This window comes from Apteryx mantelli, chromosome 34, assembly GCF_036417845.1.
Source record: "Apteryx mantelli isolate bAptMan1 chromosome 34, bAptMan1.hap1, whole genome shotgun sequence".
Classification (NCBI taxonomy): Eukaryota; Metazoa; Chordata; class Aves; order Apterygiformes; family Apterygidae; genus Apteryx; species Apteryx mantelli.
The window spans coordinates 638,188-664,994 of NC_090011.1; the positions used below are offsets into that span (position 1 = coordinate 638,188).

A 26,807-nucleotide genomic window follows, 5' to 3' on the forward strand; every position below is an offset into this window, starting at 1 on the left:
TGGGCTTTCCTGCTACTGCATACTGCCTGGAGCACAGAAAACATGCTGTGCACAGCATTGGAGGATCTTTCCCTGCCTGAATGAAGAGACCACTAGCGTAGCTGTGTGGGAAGTAGAGAGGCCCAGGTGAGCAAGAATTTCTCTAAGGGTTTATCCCAAACTGTGTTTTCAGAGTTGGACACTTCACAATCCTCCAACCTACGGCTCATGAACGGCCCGAATCGCTGTGCCGGGAGAGTGGAGGTGCTTCACAATGAGCAGTGGGGAACTGTGTGTGATGATGGCTGGAACCTAAATGATGCCACGGTGGTGTGCCGGCAGCTGGGCTGCGGGAGGGCTGAGTCCGCCCTCCTGGGGTCTCACTTTGGGCAAGGCTCAGGATCCATCTGGCTGGATGACGTGAACTGTGTTGGGACTGAAGATGCCCTCTCTCAGTGCAGGGCCCGCCCGTGGGGACAAAATAACTGCAACCATAGAGAAGATGCTGGTGTGGTGTGCTCAGGTAACTCACAGCCCTGCAATATGGGGTGTCCTGAGGCCCTGGCTGGAGGACTGGCGCTACATCTGATTGTCTTGGGTTGATTCAAGGACTAGACTCCTCTGAGCTCTCTCTGATGCCATGGCCCCATCCAGGACAAAGGGCATCCAGGATCTGTGTGTCATGACTCACACTTAATGGTTCCTCTCCAGGATCGTTCACTAGAGGGGTAGGGTTGGCAGAGGACTTGCTCTGGATTGCTACCAGCACAGCAGCTACCTCCAAGCCAATGACACTGGCCAACAGCTCCATGACAGAAAGGTGTTTTCCCATTCTAAAGCATGGATCATATTATTCCCAGCTGAGCATCACTGGCTCCAGCCTAGAGATAGTTGCATGGGCTTTCCTGCTACTGCATACTGCCTGGAGCACAGAAAACATGCTGTGCACAGCATTGGAGGATCTTTCCCTGCCTGAATGAAGAGACCACTAGCGTAGCTGTGTGGGAAGTAGAGAGGCCCAGGTGAGCAAGAATTTCTCTAAGGGTTTATCCCAAACTGTGTTTTCAGAGTTGGACACTTCACAATCCTCCAACCTACGGCTCATGAACGGCCCGAATCGCTGTGCCGGGAGAGTGGAGGTGCTTCACAATGAGCAGTGGGGAACTGTGTGTGATGATGGCTGGAACCTAAATGATGCCACGGTGGTGTGCCGGCAGCTGGGCTGCGGGAGGGCTGAGTCCGCCCTCCTGGGGTCTCACTTTGGGCAAGGCTCAGGATCCATCTGGCTGGATGACGTGAACTGTGTTGGGACTGAAGATGCCCTCTCTCAGTGCAGGGCCCGCCCGTGGGGACAAAATAACTGCAACCATAGAGAAGATGCTGGTGTGGTGTGCTCAGGTAACTCACAGCCCTGCAATATGGGGTGTTGTGGGAGATAGGCTAGGGAGCCAGTGTCAGATCTGATTGTCTTGAGCCTAGGCAAGGATTAGTCCCTGTGATGGCCCTGGGAATGTTTGTTTTGGGGGGCTGAGAGAGGAGTGCAGGAATTTTACTGAGGGTTTATTCTCTGATTGTGTTTTCAGATCCACACTCTTCAAGCACAACTGACCTGCGGCTGGTGAATGGTCCAAATCGCTGCTCTGGGAGGGTGGAAGTGTTTCATGATCAGCGGTGGGGGACCGTGTGTGATGATGGCTGGGATCTGAATGATGCCATGGTTGTGTGCCGGCAGCTGGGCTGTGGCACAGCAATCTCAGCTCCTGGCCGGGCTTACTTTGGCCAAGGACAAGACCCTATCTGGCTGGATAGAGTGGCCTGTGCAGGAACAGAAACGGCCCTCTCTGAATGCTGGACAAAGCCATGGGGCCAGCATAGCTGCAGCCATGTGGAAGATGCCAGCGTGGTGTGCTCAGGTGAGCTGTAGCTGTCCTGTGGTCAGAGAGAGGTTGGTAGGCATGGGGGTGGCCCAGGAAGGACTGAAGCAGGACAGTGCAGGAGGGGAATAGTTCAGTGACACTAAAAAGGGCACCTTCCCTTTTGATGCAGTCCCCATACAGATGCCCATAGCAGTGGAAAGAGAGGCTGTCACAGAAATGCCTCTCCCCATTAACTAGGGCCTGCAAATCTTATGATACAGCAGGACCCCAAGAGCCACTGAAGGATCCTGCACTCATTACATGTGAGGGCATCTGCATGTCAGAGACAGATGAAAACCTAGGACATGCGGGTGCTGAGGCGGGTGTTGCTCAAACCAATCCTGCGAGGTGCTGTGCCCCCACAGCATTTCTGGTGCATGGTCTCCCTACCACATTTTGTGGTGCTTTCAGATTCAGGTACTACAAATGTGACAACTGTCCGACTGGTGAATGGCCCACATCGCTGTGCTGGGAGAGTCGAGATATTTCACAACCAGCAGTGGGGAACTGTGTGTGATGATGGCTGGGACTTAAATGATGCCACAGTCGTGTGCCGGCAGCTGGGCTGTGGGAGAGTGCTATTGGCCCCAACACAGGCTCCCTTTGGACAAGGATCTGACCCCATCTGGCTGGACAGAGTTAGTTGCACTGGGAGGGAAAATGCCCTTACCGAGTGCAGGGCCAGACCCTGGGGCCTCAATAGCTGCAGTCATGAAGAAGATGCTGGTGTTGCGTGCTCAGGTAATGCTCCTACCCACAGATATGGGGGTTCTGAGTAGCATGGGTTGGAGTCCCCCTCCAAAGATCCCTCTTCCCCCTGTGTAATATCAGGACCTTTGGCTGCGGGAAGCAGATTTACTGGGCATGGGGGGCACTCCCCAATTACAGGGGGACTTACAGAGTTGATCCATCTAACCCCACATCCCAGGAGCCCTGAGGTACCTGACCTGTCCTGATTCAACCTGCCTTTGAGCGGTTGAACAGGTAGGAAAAAAAAGGACTTTACTACTTGTTTGTGATTTGGCCTGCACTGAGGTTGTGTGGGACCTGCAGGAGCCCAGGGAACAATAAGGGAAAAGCTGCCAAGAAAGGGATTTCTTCCCCCGCCTTTAGGGCAGTAAGTCAGGAGCCTAAAAATAGGTGCCTCATGGTGCTTAAAAAGCCTTCAGGTGTCCTGCCTGTCCTACGGCAGGATACAAGTCCCATGTCATGTCTGTGCATTTTGTGGACATGTCCTGGTCAGGATCTATCTGCCCTAAGTTTGCACTCTGATTATTGCTCACCAGGTCCTTGCCCTTACACTGTTACCAGAAAGCTCCCTTGAGTGCATGCTTCTCTCGTCCTAAACATTGGATCATGTACCTCTGTTGCAGACCCAAATGTTGCAGTGCAGGCACAGGTCCGCCTGGTAAATGGCCCGAATCGCTGTGCCGGGAGAGTGGAGGTGCTTCACAATGAGCAGTGGGGAACTGTGTGTGATGATGGCTGGAACCTAAATGATGCCACGGTGGTGTGCCGGCAGCTGGGCTGCGGGAGGGCTAACTCAGCCTTCACTGGGGCTCACTTTGGGCAAGGTTCAGGATCCATCTGGCTGGATGACGTGAACTGTGTTGGGACTGAAGATGCCCTCTCCCAGTGCAGGGCCCGCCCGTGGGGACAAAATAACTGCAACCACAGAGAAGATGCTGGTGTGGTGTGCTCAGGTAACTCAGAGTCCTGTAACATGGGATGTCCCAGGGGCCAGGCTGCGGGCCTGTGCCACATCTGATTGTCTTGGAGGAAATGCTAATATGGGATGGCCCTGGGAATGTTTGTTTTGGGGGGCTGAGAGAGGAGTGCAGGGTCCTTTTGTTTAGACTGATCCCAGTCCCAGTCCAGGCCAAGAGACAACTCACCCTGCCTTGCGGGAGCAGGATGCAAGACACGAACTGAACTCATTGCCAAGCTGAGGAAACCAAGAATGTAGGGGGCATCAAGAGATATTCTGTTCATAACCAGTGCCAACTGCAACATGCCCCAGAAATCTCGCATGGCACTAAATGAATCAAACTCAGGGTCTGGCTGTCCCTCTGGCCATGGCTGGGTTGCTACCTGGAGCAGACTCATTCACTTTCCTGACCCCATGCTACCAAACAGATCTTCATTGACAGTGTTGGGACTTTTGCTCAGCTCACATATTTGCATGGAAGACACACCAACATTTGCGGGGTACGAATCTGGAACTGAAGCCCATCTCTATAGCTAAGCAAGATGAATTCCTTCATTAGGGTCACATGGTTGTATCCCATGCCAGGGGAACTTTAGGGAACCTACATTTGCACTCTGGTTTCTGTTCTTGCACTGTTGCCAGATAGCTCCACTGGATGCTCTCTTCTCTTCTCCTGTCCTAAACAAAGGATCACATATTTCTCTTTGCAGACTCAGATGTCATGGTGGAAGCACAGGTCCGCCTGGTGAAAGGCCCGAATCGCTGTGCTGGGAGAGTGGAGGTGCTTCACAACCAGCAGTGGGGGACTGTGTGTGATGACAACTGGAATTTAAAGAATGCCAAGGTGGTGTGTCGGCAGCTGGGCTGTGGGACAGCTGTATCAGCCCCCATTGAGGCTTACTTTGGACAAGGGTCTGACCCCATCTGGCTAGATAATGTAGACTGCAAAGGTACTGAAGCTACTCTCTCCCAGTGCCACCTGAAAGGCTGGGGACTACACAACTGCAACCATGAGGAAGATGCTGGAGTTGTGTGCTCAGGTAATGCTAGAAATGCTGCTGGAAGCATGCTACAAAACTTGAGAGAGGGTCTTTTTCCTCTGCTGAGAATAGATCAACACTGCCTAAGTGCCACAGCATGGTGCCGGGTACCTGCACAAGTGTCTTGATGGGAGCACACATGAAGTGCAGATTTGTGCTAAATATCCGTGAGATGAGGAGAATTTTCTTGGAAGGGGGCATTCATGTGGGGAGAGGTGCAGCAGGAATAGGTAGCATTTTGCATAGATGTCCTGGTGGAGTGTGTGTGCATGCATGGTATGTGTGTGTGTCTTGTAAACCTTAGGCTCGGAGAGGCCAAGGAAGCCATCTCACACCCTGGTTTTTCTGTTGCAGGCACCTACCCCTTGCAGCTGAGGGTAAAGGATGGCCCAGGCCCCTGCGCGGGGCGTGTGGAGGTGCTATACAATGCTACGTGGTATGGTGTGTGTGATACCAGTTGGAGCTTGCTGGAAGCAGAGGTGGTCTGCAGGCAGCTGGGCTGTGGGCCAGCGCAGTCTGCACCTACTGGAGCTCAGTTTGGCCAGGAGAACAGCCATCACTTGTTGGAAGGGCTGAGCTGCAGAGGCACAGAGTCACTCCTCCTGGAGTGCCAGCAGAGCAAGATGGGTCCGGGACTGTGCAGACGTGGCTCTGCAGCTGGCGTGGTGTGTACTGAGCCAAAAGGTGAGTGCTGGGAACCTCCATTATGTTCCTACACACTTTGGGGAGCATCAGCACCACTCTGTAGCAGGGGTGGGATAGGCAGGGAAAAGGGCCCTAAGATGAGAATGCAATGGAAAGGCAGAGCCCTATCATGGCCCACTTCTTGCCCAGCATGGATATTTTGCTGAAAAAGTAGAGATAATGGAGGATGTGCTCCCTTGGGGAATGAAAGGAGGAGAAGGAGTCCTGGGGCAAAGGGAGTGTTATCAGGTCACGGTTGCATTGTGGTGCTGCAGTCACCCCCAGGATGCAGCAGACACATGGGGTCAGAGAATTTGGTCTTGAGCAGCCATAGGATCCGGTTCAAGATGTAACTAGTGAGAGCTGTTATGCAATGTGATGACAACATGCTTAGATTTAACATTCTTGAGGGAACAAAAAAATCAGAAGAATCTTTGTAACATTTAATTAAAAAAAAAAAAAAAGAGAGAGAATTGCCTAAAAATTAGGGAACTATTTCCAATGATAAAATGCTGACATAAAGCATAAAGACTCTTCAAAGACACTTCTGGAGGTTGTAGAATCTTACCAGTGACAGAGGTTCCACGAAAGGAAAAGTTAGTCTTCAAAGAGGATAACAACCCCCAAATACCCCTCTACTGAGTTAAATTCAAGGAATAACAGACCAATAGGCTGATTTAAAGGATGACACTGAAGTCACACTGACAGGAGGGAAGGAGCAGCAAACTGCAGTCATGGAAAACTGCAGTGAAAATGTGTAAAGCTGCCTTTGGCATTAAACGTGTCATAAAGCATAACTGCCCAAAGATTCATGCACACCATGACCTGTCCCAGGGCAGGGTCACCTCTACTGACGTTGCTGTGACATATGTTTGTCTGGGCAGCACTTAAAGACCTTCCCTTGGGGATACGACTTGTTTTCTCCAGACATTGAGTCCATATATCACTGTTCAGAACATGAGAAAAGCTTTCCTGATCTCAAAGCCAGTCCCTCCCATTTTGCCTTGTGGCTCAGATTTCCTTATCACTACAGGACTCTTGTGCTCTTCTTCAGACTAGTCACTCTGTCAGAAATAGGTTATAGCAGTTAGAAAAGCTTTGAGGAATGGACATGGGTCAGAAGTATGCCTGTTTCTTCTATGCCTAGTAGTCTTGAACCCCAAACGCTAAGAGAGACCACACATTGGACAGCTGACAGAGGTCCATAAGAGCAGGAGTGTCACTGGCATGAGGAATGTGAAGGGCTTCTCAAAACCCATGACCTCACAGACACCCAAGGAAACAATCAGGGATGAAGCAAAAAACAAACGTAAGGGCTGTGATGTTTCACAGTGCTTGTGGTCAGTTGTAGAAATTGCTGCCATGCAGTGCTGTGGAGACCACAGCACTGCAGGGCAGTGCAAACAGGTTCAGAAAGGGATTTCTCAGATTCATGGTGGGGGGAGATCAGTTGGCTCTGGCTATTAAATATAGAGGTCTTATTGCAAAGCCTAATTAAGGAAATCCCTTCTGAGCCACTGATGTGGAGGGACCAAGCCCTGTTTGGTGTTAGATTTTCTTACATGCCTGCTACTGGCGTTGGCTGGAAAGGTGATCCTGATCTCTGGGGAGAGCTTTGCCCTGACACCGTAAGGTGCTCTCTCGACAGACTCTTCAAAGTCCTGCTCCGTGCTGATAGCGCTGCTTGTCCTCACAATGATGCTGAGTGGGGTCCTTCTGTGGCTGTACCTGAGGAGAAGGTGTATTGGAACAGCAGCCCAAGCCTCAGGTGAGAGACTCCTGATCTCTGAGCCCCGTGTAGCAATTGGTGGTCCCCATACCCTTAAAGCAATGCACTACAGGCACCCTTGGACCCAGTGTGGTCCAAGAGGATGCACCAGAGAGAAATGAGGTTGACTCATCCAAGCTCAAGGGGCTTGGTGGCCCCCAGTCCAATAACACCAGCTGTGTGTCCATGTCCCCTGTGCTTTGCAGATCACGGGCGCATGAGGGACCCGGGTACTTCAGTGATGCCCTTCCATTCTATGGGAGCCATCTACCTTCCTACAAAGGCTGAGTCCCCTGAGGACCCCAACAACGAGATGGCTCAACTCATGAAGGAAGATGCTGCCCTGTGATACCAGCATGATTCCTGTGAAGAGTGCTCCCTGTGGTACTGTCACCTCACGTTGTCAGGGTCACCAGCAAGGCTCATTCCTCAGAGATTGCAGGGGCCTCTCACTTCTACCTTTTCCCATGCACCTCTGCATTCAGTGCAAGTCTTGGCTCCCTTAGGGAGCCCCCTCTTCCCCCCAAGCACCTGTAGACCTGCAACATGGTAGGAACTAAGTTTTATGCAGCAGGGAGCCCTAATGCAGAAAGATGCTGACGTGCTCTCCAGGAGACTGCAAAACAGCAACTGTGAGGGCTGGACATTTATAAACCAGCCATTACAAATGATTTACACTCAAAAGCCCTGAAATAGCTGGCTAAGGTGATCCCAGTCTTCTGATGTTTACTTAATCCACTCTGGAACCCTCTGTGCAGCTCCAGGAGTTCAAAAGAAGTCTGAGGGTGTGCTGGCATTTGCAAGACTGAGCAGGACAGCCTGAACAATGTAGCAGAAAAGTTAACAAAAACTGCTAACAAATTAAAGGAGGAGAGTGTCCCCAAACTTCCAAGTGTGATGAACGTAAACGCTGTGGGGGAGATGAGCTGCCTTCGTGTGCCTCTGCTATAGAGTCAGCAAGGGCTGCCTGGCCTCTCCTGTCCTGGGCGCTGGCACGTGGCTTCCTTGGCTTCTGCAGATACAGAAAAGCTCCCTACCTCATGAGCCTCAGGCACCAGTGTTGCAAAGCAATTACTGTGCCACCCTGAATGCTCAGCTGTTGTTCCTGCAGTATCAGGCACCACACTTGAGGGTGGCTACAGGCCACATGTGCTTGTTTTTGCCTGTGTCCCACCCCACGACCCTCCCTTGTGAACACAACCTTGTGAACCTCCCACGATGGTGTGGTGCCAGTGCATTTGCACACAAATGGTAGCTCGTGGTTCTCTGGTGGTATCCCATGCCCAAAACTGTCCCAGGGCAGACACGTCCTGCTTTCAGTTTCATAGCACAGACTGTGGGGTCTGATGGGCTCACAAACACCCTCCTCAGGTTGGTGCTGATGGCTGTGACCCGAAGGCACAGGTGATCAGAGGGAAGTATGAGGATTGCTGGCATATAGGGAGAACAGCCAGGACTTGCAGGTGCTGGCACTCCAAATCCACCCACCAGTGCCCTGAACTCAGCTGCAGTGGAGCTTGGTGAGCCAAGCTGCACCCACAGCCCTGGCACAGACTCATCCTGCGGTGCATCACAATCACAGGAAATAGAGTTGTGAGATGGTGCCACACTACTCAGAAGTCTGATGGCAGACACCCTGCAGCACCAGTGTGGATAACTGAGGCTGATGCAAACTGCACAACACATCTTTCTGGCTAAGAGAAAAACAGGCTCTCCTGGACCACAGCTCATCTCACCTTAGAGCAGAGGAATGAACATTCAGATGACTAAAGTTCTATTTTTCTCTGCAAGTGCTTCCACAGACAAGAGTATCAAGTATGGCAAAATTCACTTTCAGAAACCATGTGCGGAAACAAGCACTTCTGAGAAATGAATTACCTCGACTTATGGCCAATGCCCCAAATACACCAGATAGATCACCCCTTGGAAGTGTTTCTATCAGCTGTGAGGTGTCTAGAGACTTGTCTCAGGTGCAGATACTTCTATACAAATGTTTTGAACTAAGGGAGAGAGTGCAGACCTTAGCAACAGGTTTGCTTTGTGGGATGTTCTATGGGGTGGGGTCATCCAGGGTGACAGTGTGTACAAAGATAGAAAGCACTGCTAGGACACCTTGCCTTTCTCAGTCTTGCCAAAAGTTCAGGGAAATATTGGTACATTGGTATGTTACGTCAGAACACGCACAGTCTTCTCTCCAGCTTCCCCTGCGATGAATGACACCCCCAAACCAGGAAAAGCACAGAACTGAGTTCACAGAAGTTAAAATTGTTTTGCTTATTTCCTCATGTTTCACTTTTTTTTTTTTTTTTGGTGCCACTTCAGAGGGGCTGGCTTCTCTCATTTCTAATGCTCATCCATGCTAGTCCACCTAGCAGTTTATTTACAACAGGTTATAAATCATGTGTAGCAAAATAAATACCCATTGCCTTTCCACATGATGAAAAACAGTGAACAGTGTGCAGAGACCAACCAGCTATACAGACACTGTAAGTGCTGGATGTCCAAACATGCCAGTTATTTTATAGGGCCTGTCAAGGAACTGAGTCACATCAATCAACAGTGTTTAATGCAAGATAGTTCATAAAATAAACCAAATGTCCCTTTTAAGAGTGCAAAGTCCTGAAATTAGGGGCAAAAATGTAGTCCAGACTGTGCCTGTTCTGCTACACTCAGAAATAAACTTTGCAATATGCCTGGCATCTGGACAAGTGTCCTAACCTTTTCTCTTAGCTTGCCTGTGTGTCTGTATGGTTGCAGAGGTTTTGAAGGCCAGGATCCTCACATACTGCCCAGGCCTGTCTCAAGATGACAGTTCCAATGTCCACAAGGAAATACCAGGAGCTCATCAGGCTCTAGAAGAAACATCTTGAAATGGATCAGCAAAGCTGAGCAACATCAGTACAAGACTGTGCCCTGGACCATGGCCTGAGTGGTCTGTGGTCTGCAGGACCCTGAGCAGCACAAAAGCTGAAGGGAGTTCCTAGGGCAGTGAGGCACACCTCCATTTCCCTGCCAACTGTTGAGCAGTTTTTGGCCATAAGGTCATCAGCTGGTAATACACAGCCCCAGCACATAAGAATAGCTTTAACTGAGAGTCACGCATCTCTGGTAACAGCCATCCTGGAGCCTGAACCACCAGAAAAGGTCCTCTTCCCAATCTGAAATACAGCAGATATACAAACATAAATCTGCTCTTGGCCTCCAAGATGCCAAACCTTCACAGCTCCCTCCAGATCCCACAGGGTAGGATGCCTACATGTCAACTTAGCCATCAAAGGCTGGGACTTACCTAACCATGAGAGCTCAGTTCAGCTACCCCATGCAGGTGCCTAGTGCCATTTGAGATGCCCTAGATCACTGCAGATGCTCACAGGGGGCTTGCATCTAGGATACAAGGTCTATAAGAGATGTGTGCTCTTCTGAGAGAGCAGTTAAAGGTCAACTGAGTACCCCATGACATCTCTAAGGGCCTTAAGCAGCTGAATTCAACTCCAAATCTCCACTGACTGACTGTAGGGCTTGGATGTGGTGTGCTTGAAGCAGCTGCCCACACACAGGCAACAGGTGCCATTGGAGGTGCCTTGGGTGTCTGAGACATCTGTAGAGGTGATATGTGACCTACAAGAGACTTGCGCCTTCTGGAGTGACAAGTGACACCATAACCTCTATTTAAGCAACTAGCTTCTGCCCTCAGTGTCATCATCTGTCCTCCAAATCCCACCCCCAAGATTTTCTCCTTAAGAGAAACCCCCCTGTTCGGGACTGTGATATGGCTTAAGGTGCCACAACTTTGAGGCTAGGGGGCAAGGGCTCATGTTGCTAAAATCTGCAGGCATCATGCAGGTGCATTGTGGCTAATGCTGGCATTGAAGCACCAGCTTCAGTGTCTCACCAAGCCTTAAATGGTGAAGAACAGTTTCTCTTCCTGCTGTCAAAGTCAAGGAGTACACAAGTGCCATCTCTACGACTGGGATGGGAGGGACAGTGTGTTGATGCCAGCTCCTGCCCAGAGCTATGACCATTTGACAACCATTACATTCAGTCTGCTCCCATGGCTGCAGGCACACAACTCATCCACACACAACCTCCTGAGGGCTGTTTTGTGCCCTGTCTTCTCCAGGAGTGATGCTTCACAGAAGGTGAAAAAGACTCACATCCACAACCTCAATGTCAATCACTTAGAAAAATGATGACTGAGAAGACTGCAGTCAACTACAGGATTAGGGAAAAGGCAGAACCTGGAATGCCGCCGGCACCTTCGGTGTCAGCACAGGGGTTACAGACACCCTGCACATACAGGCTACAGTTCAACAGACATTACAGGCAGGCCCACAGTACATAGCATTCTGAAGCGTGGCACAAATGACCAGGTGATGAACCTGTGCCAGAAGGCACTGCAATGGGACACCCTGATGTCTAAGTTTGATCCTGGGACAGAGAAATGTGGATACAGTAAGCAAACCAGAGTCTGCACTGGTACAGCACCGACACCGTTGCAGTGAGCCACTTGTTGGCGTCTCTTTGAAAGAACATGCATCCCTGCTCTAAAGCAATGCCTGGGTGCACGCAGCTGGAACAAAGCCCACCTCTCCATCCTATAGCAGTCTCAGATTTCCTTTTATCCTCTGTGAAAATGCACACGTACTCTAGGATGTAAACAAGACAAATAAGCCATGTTCTTAGATGGCTACATAGAGGTCTGATTGTTTAACCCCAGGCTTCGCATTCTGAGAAGGCTGACATAATTGCAGCACTTCTTTTACCAGCCATAGGCTCAGAAGGTCCAGACACAGCAAAGGGAAAGCTAGCCTGACAGCACCAAGCATGTCTCATTAGCCATCAGAGAAGCATGCACCACAGAGAGCAGAGAACTGAGAGTGGTCAGTGATCCCACAGCTCATGGGTTTGCCCTGGGGCAGGTAAGATGAAGATGTAGTCCTGACCCCACTGGTGACACCCACAAAGGACAGTCCTTCACATTCCTCCTGGCAAAGTTGGTCTTTCCTTTCCCTGGAGGCCCTCAGGCTTCAGCTCCTAAGATAGAAAACAAAGATGTGTATATGCCCAGCAGTAGCTGGGCAACAAAGCACATTCCAGGGTCAGGCTCCCACCACACAAATGTATCAGACACAACCCTGAAGTCAAATCACATGGACAAACTCATGACCTGGCTGGGAAGCCTGCAGCTGCTAGCAACACTAGGAAGAAGCCAGAGTTGCCCCACTGCTGTCTTAAGAGCTGAAATGCAGGAAACATGGGAGTCTCTGGGGCAAGAGAGAGGCCAGCTTTACAACAAACCCTCCTCCCAAGGGATCTGCAAGGGCAAATCCAAAACAGAGCTTGCTGGCAAGTCTTGCACCAAGGAAGAAGAGTCACTCCATCACTGCACTGAATGTGTATGAGATGCCAGCTTGGCGGTGACTAGTGAAATCTGTTGCACACCTAAGATTTGGTAGGTCTCTCCTTGCCATATTTGCTGGGGCAGCACGAGTTCAACATGCATCAAACACTAGTTGCACGCTGGTAGTAAGGACTGTGAATTGACGTATGCCAGGCTGCGGTGCAAACAGCCTCACCTGCTCCTGGGCCAGACAAAAACCTGGAAAATGAGACAGGCCCACTGTGTTTACAGCCTCTGTGCCCATGGCTGTTGCACATCATGGTCTGGTCACTGGGTTACCTCATGCCAGTGCCTCCTGTGCATATCAGAAAGACACTATGTGTGTGAGAAGTGGGCATGGGGGACTGTAGCAGGGACTGTAGAGCAAGATGAACAGCCCATGGCAGCAAGCCAATGAGACTGAAGGCTGACAAGATAATAGTCTGGCCTGCCCAGCACACTCCCAGCCATCCAGCACATTCCTGGTTGCCTGCTGAGGTTCCAACCAGCTCCTGGCTGGCAAGATTACACTGAAGAAGAACCTGGCTTTACCATGCTAAGGAAAACTGCCCCCAAGCAGACACCAAGGAGGAGCTGCTCCAACCTCCCACACAAGCATGATGCACCTTCCAGCTGATTGAGCAAACAGGCCAGGGCTGGACTTCCCCATCCACATGGCACCTCAGCAATCACCAGCATCCCTTCATGCTGACAGCTCAGGAGAAAGCAGGGATTCAGCCAGACACAGCACTGGGCTCAAAGTAGTGACAAGGCAAAGACATCATTAAATAACTGTCCTGTAATTAGTGTGCAGAGCACTGAAGAGCACAACCTTGCATCCCCTTCCACCCCCAGTGCTATCGGAACCGTAAAAGAGGGGGAGGAGTAGGACCAGGGTCATCAAGAGTCCAGGGGTAGGCACCTCCAGTCCCACAGCTCTGGTGTGCAGGAAGGTTAGTGTGACACCAGGCCCCTCCAGGGTGGCTCAGGCACAGGGCACTCGTGTGCATGAGGATGGGGTTCTGCCGGTGCCCAGCAGGGCCCCAGAGTAGGCCCAGGTCTTGCCTTTGCGGGGAAAGGTCCACGTCATCCTCCACCCAACAGCAGCAGGTGGAGGCAGCAGGAGCAGCTATCAGTCAAGGAGAACAAATCCAGACTTCAGCAGCAGCAGTGTGGGTGGCTAGGCCTGGTGCTGCCACTGGATACTCCAGCCCTCTGGGAAGTGAGAGCTGGACACACACCGCACAGAAAGGAGAAAGATTCAGAGTTGATTGTGTCTGCCCACTCATACCTTGGCCAGGTTCCTGCCCGGGTCTAGGCAGGAATGTCCCATGAGCAGTTATGGACTTATACTGGGCTTCTTTTGCCGAGGCTGCCAAAGCAGACCACAGCAGTGCATCCCCCCTCTTCTGCTCCCTACCAGCCTGAGCAGCACCCTGGGGCAGAAAAGAGGGTTAGTGTTTCAAACCAACACAGTACATGGGACTTGCAGCCTGCTGACACATTGCAGGCCTGGGTCCACACAGAAGGAGCCACAGCTTCCATCTGGGCTGTGCCAGGGCCTGCACACAGCATGGTATGGCACAGCACAGCAGCCAGGATGGGCAGTGACTGTCAAGATGACAGGCCCTTTCCTCCAGGCAGGGGCTGGCAGAGCTGAGCTGGCAGCGAGCTGCACTGGAGCCAAGGACACCACGAGATCAGCTGCATGGATCCTGTTCAGGCCTTGCGCCGCTCTAGTAAGGCTCAGCACCTCTCCCAAGGCTACACTTCCACACCCAACCCTTCCCTCATGCCTCTAGGCCAAGTTGTAATCGGAACATACAACCTGCAGCCAACATAACCATGCCTTTGCTCTCTGTCCTGGGGGACCAAGCTGCCTAATGGGCAAAAAGCCCTCATGGTCCCTGCACAGCAGGGTCCAGGACATTGCTGTAATTAACTTGATCAGAAGTAGCAGCGTGAGATATGGACGGGATGCTTAACCCTCAGCCCAAATGCTCTAGAGGAAAATGGAGGCGCTGCTCCCTGCCATCTTATTCTCTGCCCACGATACATGCACTTCACTCCCAAAACATGGACAGGTTTATTCCCCCCTGATGCCAGGGCTCAGCCACAGCTGACAGCATGCCCCCCACTCTGAGAGGCAGGCTGCTCCCCAGGAGCTCCCAGCCTGTACCCTGCGCTCAAGGAGGCAGCAGGGCTGCCCCAGAGCACAAGACAGAGATGCTGACAGAGTCCATTTGGGGTCCAGGCAGACCAACACTCACTGGGAGGACTGGGGTCTTTGACCTCCTGCAACACCCACTTCTTTTGCTGGGGCAAAGAAGAGAGTGTGGGATTGAACAGCACTCCCTTGGCATCAGAGGGAAAGACACATGGCTTGCCATGGTCCAACTAATGCCACTCTGCCCTTCAGAGCTTTTGACCCTACCTCCCAACCACACCAGGGTCTCAGCCAGCTCAGCTTGCCTCTGCAGGCTGCTCTGGCCTCGCAGCTAGACCCTTGCCTGCCCCTCACATCAGCTGTGTGCCAGGAGGGCAAGGAGCTACAGCTTGCTCTCACCGACTGGCCTGCAGCCAGCAACACCCTTCAAAGCTTACTGCCTCCCTGCAGCTAGCCCAGGCTGGGAGAAGGAGTTTGCACCAACCCCAACCAAAAGACTCAATTAAGAACCTTGTGGGATCACCCCTCTGTGAGGGAGGAGAAAGCGGCACAGGTCAAGGTTTGGCAGAGAGAAGCCATGCAGCAGAGGCCCTGCCAGGCTGTGGCTCAAGAGAAGAGCTGCAGCACCACATGCTTTTTGGGCTCTGGACAAGCCTTCTCTAGGGAAGCTGTGCTGGTCCCCTCCACATGGCTTGCACACGTATGGGAACACGTGCTGCAGCGTGCATGCCTGGGGCTTATCTGTTGCAGCGCACATGCTTGTGGCACGATCGCTTATGGCTGTGGGCTCCTTTGCCTTGAAACACCTGAGTTGCACACACAGCTCCAGGGTTCAGCCGTCACGGTGCACACGCTGGTGCTGCAGCAGGTTGGAAGGATGCGCAAAGCCTTTGTCGCACACACTGCACTTGTAGGGGGTCTCACCCGTGTGCACCTTCTCGTGCACAGCCAGGTAGGCCAGGTCCTTGAAGAACTTGTGACAGAAGCTGCATTTGTAGGGCCGCTCCTGGCTGTGCACCCGGTGGTGCTGCAGCAGCAACGAGGGACGGGCAAAGGCCTTACCACACGCCTCGCACTTGTAGGGGCGCTCCCCAGTGTGCGCCCGCTCGTGGATCACCAGGTAGGATGACTGCTTGAAGGCCTTCCCACAGGTTTTGCAGACAAAGGGGCGCTCACCTGTGTGCACGCGTTCGTGTGAGGAGAGGGCATTGGACTGCTTGAAACCTTTGCCGCAGAGCGGACAGACAAAGGGGCGGTCACCTGTGTGCACACGCTCATGCACCTTGAGGCTGTGCCCATAGGTGAACTTCTTGCCGCAGACGCCACAGACATGGGGCTTGTCATCGCAGTGCTGCCGCTGGTGCAGGAGCAGCGCGTTGGACGTAGGGAAGTCCTTCCCGCAGTCCGCGCACTTGAAGGGCTTCTCGGTGCAGTGTGTGAGTGTGTGGCGCTGCAGCTCGTAGGGTGTTTTGAAGCTCTTGTCACAGCAGGCACAGTGGAAGGGGCGTTCGCCGGTGTGGATGCGGCGGTGCTCCTGGAGGTTGGACGAGCGCTTGAAGCGCTTGCCACATAGCTCGCAGCGGAAGGGCCGTTCCTCCGTGTGTACCAGGCGGTGGCTCTTGAAATCCGAGTGGCGCTTGAAGGAGGCCTCGCAGAGGTCGCAGCGGAAAGGGCGCTCCTCATTGTGCACCACCTCGTGGCTGAAGAGCTCCCACGCCCGCTTGAAGGCCTTTTCGCACACGCCACACTGGAATGGCTTCTCGTCCACGATCACCTCGCGGATCTCAAACTCTGCCCCACTCCCAGCCATGCTTGCTCCCCGCTTCAGATGCGAGGGCAGCACCACTGCCTCCTCCAGCTCGCCTGCCGTGCCACCCAGCACCAGCTTGGCTGTGGAGTAGATGCCATGTTCATCAATCAGCTGCACAAAGTCTGGCTTGGGACGGGCATCCCCGGGAACAGGCGGCTCAGGGGAGCAGGACCGAGAGCCTTTTTCTTCCTCCTCTTCCTCGCTGCTCTGGGGCATGAGGGGCACCTTCTCCAGCCCATTCTCCAAAAGGCTTTTCTTCCGGCGGAAGTCAGTGGCTTGGCCCCAGATGAACCGTAGCCTCTTCCCCCGAGAGGGACCTGGCTCTTCGGCTCTCTCCCCCTGTCCCTGGCCTGGGGACGTAGCAGCCTGACTTGTCTTGGGCTTCAAGTACAGTCGGTGCTTCCGCCGGAATGGCCTGCGTGGCTGCAGCTCCCCAGGTGCCTCGGGCTCTTGGAACGGGGCAGCCTCCTTGTCCTCTCCCATCTTTTGGTCAGGCCTGTCTGTGTCCTGAGGGGCAAGAGAACTGTTCCCTTGCCAACACCGTCCCAAACGGTGGCGGGGAGATTGCCTCAGCCGCTCTGGGGAGCTTCCTTCCATCTTTTCTCTATGCTGCACCTGGGCTGCATCCTTCTCCGAAGCCTCCTCCTGCTCTTCATCTTCAGGTCCATCTGCTTCTGAAATGCAGATGCGCCTCAGGGGAAAGGTGAATTCGCAGGCTGGAGGACCCGGGTGCTCTTCCATGACTCCCGGCAGTGACTGCCAAACCGGACAGGACCCTCTGCAAAAATCGGAAAGAAGGGAGAGCATGAGAGTGCTGGCCCATCTGGGGGACAGGACTGTAGAACATGGGGCATGAAGACAAACACATGGGCTACAACAGTGCACAGGGAGGCAGTTCAGAGACAAGCACGCACACATCCCCCTAACAAGGGATCAACTTGGCAGGGTGGTGCTGGTGGTGTGGAAATGACACAGATCACAACCAGAATTTCTTAGAAAACCTTTTACTCATTAACCTAGTAACATAATCAAACTGATATTAATAGCAAGAAGTTATTAATTTATTCACTCACACAATTCACTTGCATTTCAATCAGTTACCTGGTTAGAGCAATAGCTGAGGGGCCAGAAATCTCAACCATATAACCAGAAGTTGAGGGTCATACTGGCTTGCCAGCAGCTTCCAGACAGGGATTTGGGAAGTTCCTCAGAGGGTCCTTTGTCTCATTAGGTGTAGGTATAACCCTGTAGTCTCTGCCTACATATAGCAGCAATTGCTCTCCCGGAGGCAGTCTGGTCCAAGTCAATTGTTGATGCCAGTGTGTGCTTGGGCAGATTCAGCTGACTCCTGGTGTCCCCAGTTATCAGTTCCTGTGGATTCAACAGCATGACTTATCTCCAGAGCTTATCGGGAAATTTTCAGACTGCCTTCTCAGCACGTACTGTTCCTCTCTTTGACCACTGTTTTTTTGGGCTCCATCCAAACCCACAGGTACCTCCAGAGCCCATTCATAGGAACTCACACATAAGGGACCTTTTGACACTGGTACGTGGCCTGTACAGACAGAGCTGGTGCCCCTGCGTGGGGGCAAAGTGACCTTCAGCCTCTGAAATGGCTGATGAGCCATTTGGTCTTTGGCCTCAGAGTCATTGGCCCACAGGCTCGGTGGGGAGGCAGGCCAGCCCAGGGACAGCAGTCACAGACACGCAAGCTAGCTCTTGCCCTGCTTGGTAGAGACACCAAACTCAAATATCTGCCTCACAGATCTCCTGATGTGGGTTTGTTGTCCAAATTCAGATGCCATATGTAAATTAGTCTAATTTGACTGATAATCAATGGAGGAAAACAATGCTGAAGTGTGATTCATCTCCTCGTAGAATACACTCCTGAAAAATCACAAGAAATCATATCCTACTGGTGCCTGATAGGCAGCAAGAGCAGCTAGCTCAGATGAGGATGGCTCCCTTGTGAAGAGCTGAATTCAGACAACGTGGTCTCACCTTTGATGTCTCGAGACGTCATGGAAGGAGGCAGCTGGAGGAGGACTTCAGGAGCAACAGTAGAGACTGACTTCATGGATGCTTTAAGAGCATCTGAACTCCAGACTCACCATATCACAAAGGAGAGAGCACCCACCCCCCACAAACCTGACAGCAGCCTGCAGATGAAGCTGCCACAAACCTGAACATAAAACTGTCATAAAGACCACTTCTGTTTGAGTGCAGGGGCTTGACATGTACCTGCAGTTGTGAGTGGAGAAATAGTTGCCAATGAACAACAGGCCAAAAGAGTATGTGCTCAGAAGGCAGTGTTTCAAAGCTTCCTAAGGACTGATAAGCTCTGGAGACTACTGGTGCGGTTGAATCTACAAGAATTGATAAACTCAGGACATGAAGTGTCTGCTGAATCTCTGCAAGGCCACCAGCACACACTGATATCCACAACGAGTTGTATAACTCGGACCACATCCAAGAGGGCAATGGCTGCTATATGCAGACAGGGATTGTGGGATTGTAGACACCTGATGAAACGGAGGATTCCCTGAGGAATTTTCCCCCTACCTAGAAGGGATTCAGTACATCAGTACGACCCTCCACTTCTGAGTATAGTTGGGGTTAGAGTTCCAACTAGGTAACTGTAAGTAAACGCATGGGGTGAACTGTGTGAGTTCATAAGTGAATACATTGTGTGAAGTTACATGCTGTTAATAAACAATTTGATCCCATTAATAGCAAGAGCTAAATGAATAAAAGCTGTTCCAAGAAATATTGCGAATTGTCTGTGTTTCCCACCCCCACTCGGCCACCAGTTACAGAAAAGGGAATTCACAACAAAACTAAGCGTTTCAATGCAAGTATTTTGTTTCATTCCCATGTAGCCAGCATGAGCAATCCAAAGCTTTGCTAGTCTCTCACACAAAGCTATGAACAATTATGGCCCATATGTGCTGAGAAAAAGGGCTGTTCAGGAAAACGTGAGCAATAAAGAGGATTGGATGCCCCAAAAGGCAAAACCAAGAAGCCCATGTTAGTTTAAGAAGCTGGCAAAAAGAGGGAAGAAGAAAATAACTGTTAAATACATTATAAACATAAAAAGAGAAAGTGGACAGCAATTCAGATAAACCAGAAGGCCAGAACTGAAGAAAGACAATGAAGGAAAAAACCATAGGAGAAATTTCTTAGCTAGCCAAACTGAGATGACCAGCCCTTGTCTGCCTGTCACCTGCTGAGATGGGCACTTGCTAGATGCATCCACCACCACTTACAGAGTCCATCCCTCACTCTATAATACCTAAATAACACTGGAAGCAGAGACCAGGGCTCAGGATTACACCGTTCCAGGACACGCTCACCTTTTGAGATGGATCTGAATCTCCCTTTCAAGCCCACGACTCTTGCTCTTTTCTGTGTGCAGAGGACTCAGCTTCCATAGTGCAACAGAGACTGCAGAGCCAGGCTTCCTTTAGGACTGAGTTGTCAGGGTGATACTGGGGTGGGAGGATCAGAAATCCCCCAAGCAGAGGAGAGAACTGAACCATGGTCTCTCAGATTCTGGGCTCCAGAACCAAACGGTGCTCTAACTTCCAGGTTTTAAAAAGAAAATAGGGAATGGCTTCCTTGTGCATGATGAGATGATGCACAGCAGGCTCGTGCAAGCTCAGCAGCTGTTAAGAGCCAGTCCCCTGGGGTATATGGGGCAGGAGAACCATGCAAAATGGTGGCAAAGAGAGCCTATACCCAGCCTTTTTTTTTTTTTTTTTGGAAACATGCTCCAGGGCTCCTGAAATGTCCAAATGTTATGGTTGCCTTTTCTGTCATTCAGGGAAAAGGCAGCAGGCTGGATAGAAACATCCAGATGCCAGCTGGCCCAGGCTGACTCAACACCCTAAATTCAGGAAAGACTACGAACTTTGGTGTTTTCTATCAGCTGGCGCAAGCATCTTCCCATGTGATGGCTACTGTGAATCATAACTGACGTGTCTGAGTTTTCCCTACTTGCTGCAGTGCTCAGCATGACTACATGGAAGCCCCTCTAGGCCCAGCACCTGAAAGCCAGCACAGACAGGACATGAAGTGCAGAGCATTAACTGTGACAGGAGTTAAGCAATACACTGACTTACCAAGGGCTGTGAGGGATTCTTCACCACAGGTCGGGCTTAAACCAAGAGGTTTTGGAGAGGTCTGTTCTTGGTCACACACACACATGTTCGCTGCAGGAAACCTATGGATCCACATTACGCAAGTGGTCACACTCCAGCGTTTTTTGCACAGAGACAACTGAAGCTGCTGCAGTTTCATGGCCTCCAGCCTGTCCCAAGCCCTGCCCCAGAGGGCCTGATATCCTGGAGTCACTACTGTCTTCAGAAATGCAAGGAAAGGATCAAGTAGCAGCAAGAGGGCTCAGCCTGACAGTGCCATTAAAAAGAGGGCTTTTCAAAGGGGTAGCCTTATGATGGATGCTGTCTTTCGTGACCTTGGCACAGAACTGGGAGCAAGCTGAGGAAATCATTCATAATGCGGGAAGAGATCAAAATGTATAGCCAGTGCCAGGTGACCTTGAGAGCTGGAGGAACAGAAAGGGGACGAAACAAAAAGCACAAAGTGCAAGGCGATGCATGTCAGGGAAAACTAATGAGACTGCTGAAGCAAGCTTCCAAATGGCAAGGGAGAGAAGTTCTGAGTGGATCAGTTGAACACAGGTGACTGTAAGTGTTGGTACTAATGGGATGAACCCCTGCAGAAATTTTATGTGCTCCTAAGATGAAGTGGGAGAGATATTTCCAGTGCAGGCAGTGAGGACACTGAGCAAAGCCCTAGTGAGAACCACTTGGGAGATGACAGCAGAAAGCTCATTTTCTCTGTTTAAGAACAAAAGCTGGTGAAATACTGGAAAGAGTCTTGATCCAGATCATGGTAACCTGTCTTACCCATGGAGAAAGAACTCAGTCTGTCTAGTGTAACCAAGCAGAAGCCGAGGAGGAAGAGCTTACTGCAACCTATAAATATAATTGAGACTAAATATCAGAGAGGAAAAAAGAATAACTGAAGTTAAAGGATGGTGCTGGCATAAGAGCAAATGGGCACAAAACAGTCATGGATAATTAGTTACTGTCACAGCAAAAAAGGCTCTACCTACAGTCTCCCAGGAGCCACGGAGAAAAAATACTTTTTTTTTTCCCCTCAAGACAGTTAGATCATTTCATGGCAACAACTATACAGTGTGATGGCTGCCATGTTAAAGACTGCCTTGGATAATACAGGAGGCCTCCGCCCCCAGAGCACCATTACATTTCAGAATCATGGGAGGCAATGACATAGCACCAGGCCACATCTGGAAGGCTTTGCTCCTTGTCACAAGTGCTGTGAACATTTTCTAGTTGATGCTTGGAGATCAGGTCCTGGGCTCATGAACAGCTCAACCATCCTGGATTAAGGGATGCAGAGGGCTGGAGCACAGATATACTGTCAGGCACACAGCACATTGGACCCTTACCCTTGGGGAAGGGGCAAGGTCAATCAAGGCAGAGACACTCTCAGGAATGAGGGGGATGGCGTGCTCTGCAATGCAGCTGGCTGCAATAATTTCACAGAGAGCCAAGTGAAGCCAAAGACAATGACGGACACAACAGTGTCTTGGGCTCTGCACATGCCGAGAGCGCTTTGGCTTGCCTTGGGCAAGTTCAGCAACCCGGCTCCTGCCTTCTACAGAAAGAGCCTCTGAGCTGCCAACAGTCACGCGTGCCCAAGAGGAAAGGCTGCTCTCAGTAGCCAGCACTCGCAACTTTTAGAGCTCCTCTGCACCAGCAGTGGTGGAAGGATACAGCACAGCTCTAAATGCCGGTCCTGCCAGCCACCTGCAGACAACAGTAGCTGTTGCATGGACAGGCCCAAGTGCCTGCCCTGACCCTTAGCGTCTGGCACTTGATTGCAACCAGTGACAGAAGGTGTTCCAGTCACCCCTCAACCCAACCGGCACATGTAGCAGTCGTCCCTCAGGCACATTTCCCAGGTGAGCCCTAGACCAGTCCTCACTCCTTCCCCTCCCTGCAAGCAGGAGCTGCCCTGGGCCCCAGCCCAGCACACAACAACAAGGCAGGTACCTGGCGGAGCCTTGCAAAGAAGAGGTCTACCTCGATATATAGGAACACCAGATACCATCATATCCCAGACCAGCACCCTCCCCGCCCAAGAAACCACCACAGACCCTCAAAGGCATGCCCCCAGGACCACAACAAGCCCGGCTAGTGTGCCCAAATCTGCCCCTGGACTACCAGGAACCTTCCCAGCCCAGCCTTTCCCCCCTTTTCCCACCCCCACAACACCACAGACTCTCCCAGCATGCCCCAAGCCCCCCTCCCTAAGACCAGCAAGGACCCTGCCATCTCTATTCCTGTGGACTCTCCAGGCATGCCCCAATCCTTTCCCAGTATCAATATGGACTCTCCCATCCCACACTCCCCTTCCCCCCCAGTACCACTTGACATTCCCAGCATGCCCCAATCCCCCCTTTCCCTACCAACATGGGCTCTCCCCTCCCTTCCCCCTCACCGCTGTCACCACAGACCCTCCCAGGTCAGCCCATTCCCCTCCCCCAGCACTGCCACTGAGCCCCCGCCCACAAAATAACACCATGGACTCTCCCGGTTCAGCCTGGCCCATTCCCCTCCCCAACACCACCCCCTCTAACACTTCTCTCCACCTCCCTAACTGCAACGGATGCTCCGCCTGCCCCATCCCCCTCAAAACACCACGATGGACCCTTTCTCCCCTCCTCAATGGAATGGACTCTCCCACCTCTCTCACCCCCCCCCCAAAAACACCACCATGGGTCCTTTCTCCCCCCTCTATATGGAATGGACGTTCCCGCCTCTCTCACCCCTCTCCCCGATACACCACCATGGGCCCTTTCTCACCCCCCGACCAGGGAATGGACACGCCCGCCTGTCCCATTCCCCCGCCCCCCGGACAGCACCATGGACCCTCGCGGGTGGGCCTGAGCCATTCCCCGCTCCCCAGGACAGCCCTGCGGACCACGCCGCCCCTTCCCCCCCCAGCCAAACCGGGCCGTGGATTCTCCCGGCTCGGCCTGTCCCATCCCCCTCCCTCCCCCGTACCACCACGGGCCCTCCCGGTCTCTCCCCGCCCGGAGCCGCTCCGCCCCCGCCCCCCCCGACACACACTGCGCCGCGCGGGCTCCGCGGCCCCCCCGGCGCTCACCAGGCCGCAGCCGCCTCTCGCCGCCCTTCACATCCGGCCGGTGCCGCAGCCCAACGCCTCCCCCGGAACCGCTTCCGGCCGCGCGCCGCGCTCGCGTGCCCCGTGCGAACGCCACTTCCGGCGGAGGGGGGGGCAGGAGACCGCGGTCCCGTGCGGCCGCGTACGCATGCGCAAAGCGTTCTCCCGGGAGGGGGGGCGGAGCATGCGCGGAGACCAATAGGCGCAGGGGAGCAGTGCGCATGCGTGAGGAAGCCTACCCCCTCCCCCCGCCCGAATATGTGCGTTGGCTCGTGCAGGGCGCGTGCCTGCATGCCACGCACATGCCTAGAGCGTGAATGTCCCCACGTGCAGGGTGCGTGCCTGCATGCCATGCACATGCCTAGAGCATGCATGTCCCCACGTGCAGGGCGCGTGCCTGCATGCCATGCACATGCCTAGAGCGTGCATGTCCCCACGTGCAGGGCGCATGCCTGCATGCCAAGCACATGCCTAGAGCATGCATGTCCGCACATGCAGGGTGTGTGCCTGCATGCCATGCACATGCCTAGAGCATGCATGTCTGCACGTGCAGGGTGCGTGCCTGCATGCCATGCACATGCCTAGAGCATGCATGTCTGCACGTGCAGGGTGCGTGCCTGCATGCCATGCACATGCCTAGAGCATGCATGTCTGCACGTGCAGGGTGCGTGCCTGCACGCCAAGGACATGCCTAAAGTATGTGTGTCCACATGTATAGGGCGTGTGCCTGCATGCCAAGCACATGCCTAGAGCATGCAGGTCGCACATGCAGGGCGTGTGCCTGCATGCCACGCACATTCCTAGAGCATGCATGTCCACATGTGCAGGGTGTGTGCCTGCATGCCAAGCACATGCCTAGAGGATGCGTGTCCACACGTGCAGGGTGCGTGTCTGCATGCAAAGCCCAGCTCAGGAAAAAAAGCCTAGATTTGCTCCAGACAGTTTTATTGATGCATGAACTCATTGCAGGTGATGCTCTTCTGTTTAACCCAAACCTGCCTTACTATAATTAAGGCCAATTAATAATTTCCCCTTATGTCTAGCAAAGGCATCTTCCCCTTTGCAGATAACTTTCACATCCTAGCAAATGATTTGGATGCCTTCCTCTGGATTAAGCAAGTCCACTTCTTTCCCTATTCCTTGTCCTTTGCTCCGGATTCTTTGCAAGCAAAATATTTAATGCATCACGCGGGCTGAAAAACTCCTTCCATATCCCAGCAGCGGGTTCGGTTTGCCTGTTTCAGAGCAATGTGGCATTGCTGACCTTTGCAAACCTTTGCAGGATGTGCCCTCGATCTTCTCTGATCCTCAGATGCTTCCCTGTTGGAAATGACAGCTTATTTGTTGAGCTGGGCTTTGCTCCTGAGCTGGCCTCTTGTTCTTGTGTTGCAGTGCTAGTCTGGCCACGTTTGCAGTTAGCATCTCCGCACTGGTGTCACCTCTAAAACACACCCTCAGCATTGCTTTCCGGCAGCCACTTTTTTCCTCTAAACTTGTTTTGTGGGGAATTTTAACGACTGGTTTATTGCTAGCTGCTTTCACAAGTCCACTGCCTGTATCGGGTTGCTCACCTGGCTTTCTCCGCCAAGCACGCAACCCTGCCACGTCACGGTGGCATGTGCCCAAGTGGCTTTCCCCTCTATTTTTCCCCATCTGTTCCTTTTCTTTTCATCTCTAGCTTTTTTTTTTTTTTTAACAGCGGGAGGGTCCAAATCTCTCATCAAAGCAGGTCCCCTTGGCACAGGTCGCTCATGGTCTCCATCTTTCAGGATGCCTCCAAGCATGGAGCTCCCACATCCTCTCTGGTCCCTGTTGCAGTGGTTGACCCAGTGCAAAACATTTCGTAGCTAATAGGAATTTCCCTTTGTTGCATGATGTGCCTGTTGCCACTTGTCCTATGGTTATGCTTCTCCAGGCTGAACAAGACTAGCTCCCTCAGCTTCTTGCCGGACCGTGTAGGCTCTAGACCCCTATGACCATCCTGATGGTCTCCACCAGACTCGCTCCGCTATGCCTGGGTCCTTCTTGTACTGGAGAGCCCCAAATTGGATGCAATATCCAGATGTGCTCTCACGACCCTGCAGAAAGGGCCCTCAGCTGTCTTGGTTAACTTGTTCTCTGCCAGGACTCCTAACTCCTTTTCTGCAGAGCTGCAGGGCATTGTCCTCAGGGACCCAAGGGTGTGTTTTGTGTATTTGGTGATTATCTCTGCCCTCTGCATGCAAGTTAATCCTCCAGGTCATAACCAGGAAGCCTTATGTTCCCTTTCCCCTTCTCTTCTGGCTAAGGACAGTAGTGGTTCCTCCTTTCGTTGAGATGGATGCGCACACGCAGCGTAGGTCTGGCAGTGGCAGTGATCTCAAGCTTTTGGATGTGGTGGCTTGTCATCGCAGCTGGAGTTTCCTAGGGCTGTGATTTGCCAGCATGTGCCCATGTCAAGCTGTGCTGCTCACACTCTCTTCCTCTGGTTTCACAAGCCTTTCCTTATATAGCTGGGACACACTGTCCTGTTTTTAGCCTGTTTTGTCCTTTTTTCCTAGCCGCAGCCCTTAGCCTACCTGCGGCCACCTCCCTGCAACCCCCCTGGTGCTTCTGGGACCATCTGCCCATGGGTGATTCTGATGTCATTGGTGGGCAGAGCTGCTCCAGGGATGGGACGGTACAGCTTGGACAGAGCTGGGCTCTGGGTAAGAGAGCACTGGCACAGGTTGCCCAGAGAGGCTGTGGAGTCTCCATCCTTGGAGATACTCAAAAGCCATCTGGACAAGGTCCTGGGTAATGTGCTCTAGGTGACTCTGCTTGAGCAGGGGGGGTTGGACTAGATGATCTCCAGAGGTGCCTTCCAGCCTCAACCATTCTGTGATTCTGTGGTTGAGCTGGGCTAAACTGGGCTGTGCTGAGAGCCCTGACCTCCCCGAGCTGGGATCAATTCCCATTTTGGGGGGCTGACGTGGCATCAAATGTGGTACATGGACACCCAGCACCATGTCACCTGCGGGGCATAGGCACACAGTTCTTAAGGTGCTGTCACCTGTTGGGCATGAGCACATGGTCCTCAGCGCAGTATCAGGACATGTTCCTGACCTGCATGAAATGCAGCCCAGGGGCCTCCAGGAAGG

The 26,807-nt window shown here is 52.4% G+C and overlaps 3 protein-coding genes across 5 annotated transcripts in view; 1 reads left to right on the forward strand and 2 right to left on the reverse strand.

Moving 5' to 3' along the window:
* Positions 1-1,903, forward strand: part of LOC106482036 (scavenger receptor cysteine-rich type 1 protein M160-like) — a 37,727-nt gene extending 35,824 nt beyond the window's left edge. The window contains exons 20-22 of the mRNA XM_067314257.1: positions 199-522; positions 1,074-1,387; positions 1,579-1,903. Of these exons, the coding sequence (XP_067170358.1) occupies positions 199-522; positions 1,074-1,387; positions 1,579-1,903 (963 nt within the window). The remainder of the gene's footprint in view (positions 1-198; positions 523-1,073; positions 1,388-1,578) is intronic.
* The window catches only part of LOC106482029 (uncharacterized), a 255,295-nt gene that overhangs the window by 166,200 nt on the left and 62,288 nt on the right, over positions 1-26,807 (reverse strand). The window contains exon 11 of the mRNA XM_067314260.1: positions 14,997-15,001. Within this exon, the coding sequence (XP_067170361.1) occupies positions 14,997-15,001 (5 nt within the window). The remainder of the gene's footprint in view (positions 1-14,996; positions 15,002-26,807) is intronic.
* Positions 13,260-23,732, reverse strand: LOC106482018 (zinc finger protein ZFP2-like). 3 transcript variants are annotated; one of them, XM_067314311.1, is made up of 4 exons: positions 23,671-23,732; positions 20,574-20,674; positions 17,554-17,823; positions 13,260-17,230 (listed from the first exon to the last, which is right to left on the reverse strand). In XM_067314311.1, exons 3-4 carry the CDS (start codon positions 17,592-17,594, stop codon positions 15,475-15,477), a joined length of 1,797 nt encoding a protein of 598 aa, XP_067170412.1. In that variant the 5' UTR covers positions 17,595-17,823; positions 20,574-20,674; positions 23,671-23,732; the 3' UTR covers positions 13,260-15,474. The 3 variants fall into 3 exon arrangements, with proteins under 3 accessions (XP_067170412.1, XP_067170413.1, XP_067170414.1); XM_067314312.1 differs by lacking the exon at positions 17,554-17,823; XM_067314313.1 differs by lacking the exons at positions 17,554-17,823; positions 20,574-20,674 and having other exon boundaries at positions 23,671-23,730.

What these genes read in the sequence shown, in the direction of transcription:
- LOC106482018 (XM_067314311.1), bottom strand. Translation starts at nt 17,594, where the DNA reads ATGGTTGAGATTTCTGGCCCCTCAGCTATTGCTCTAACCAG. An exon ending in TCAGCTATTGCTCTAACCAG is followed by an intron (nt 17,231 to 17,553) that starts GTAACTGATTGA and finishes CGATTTTTGCAG; the next exon opens with AGGGTCCTGTCCGGTTTGGC.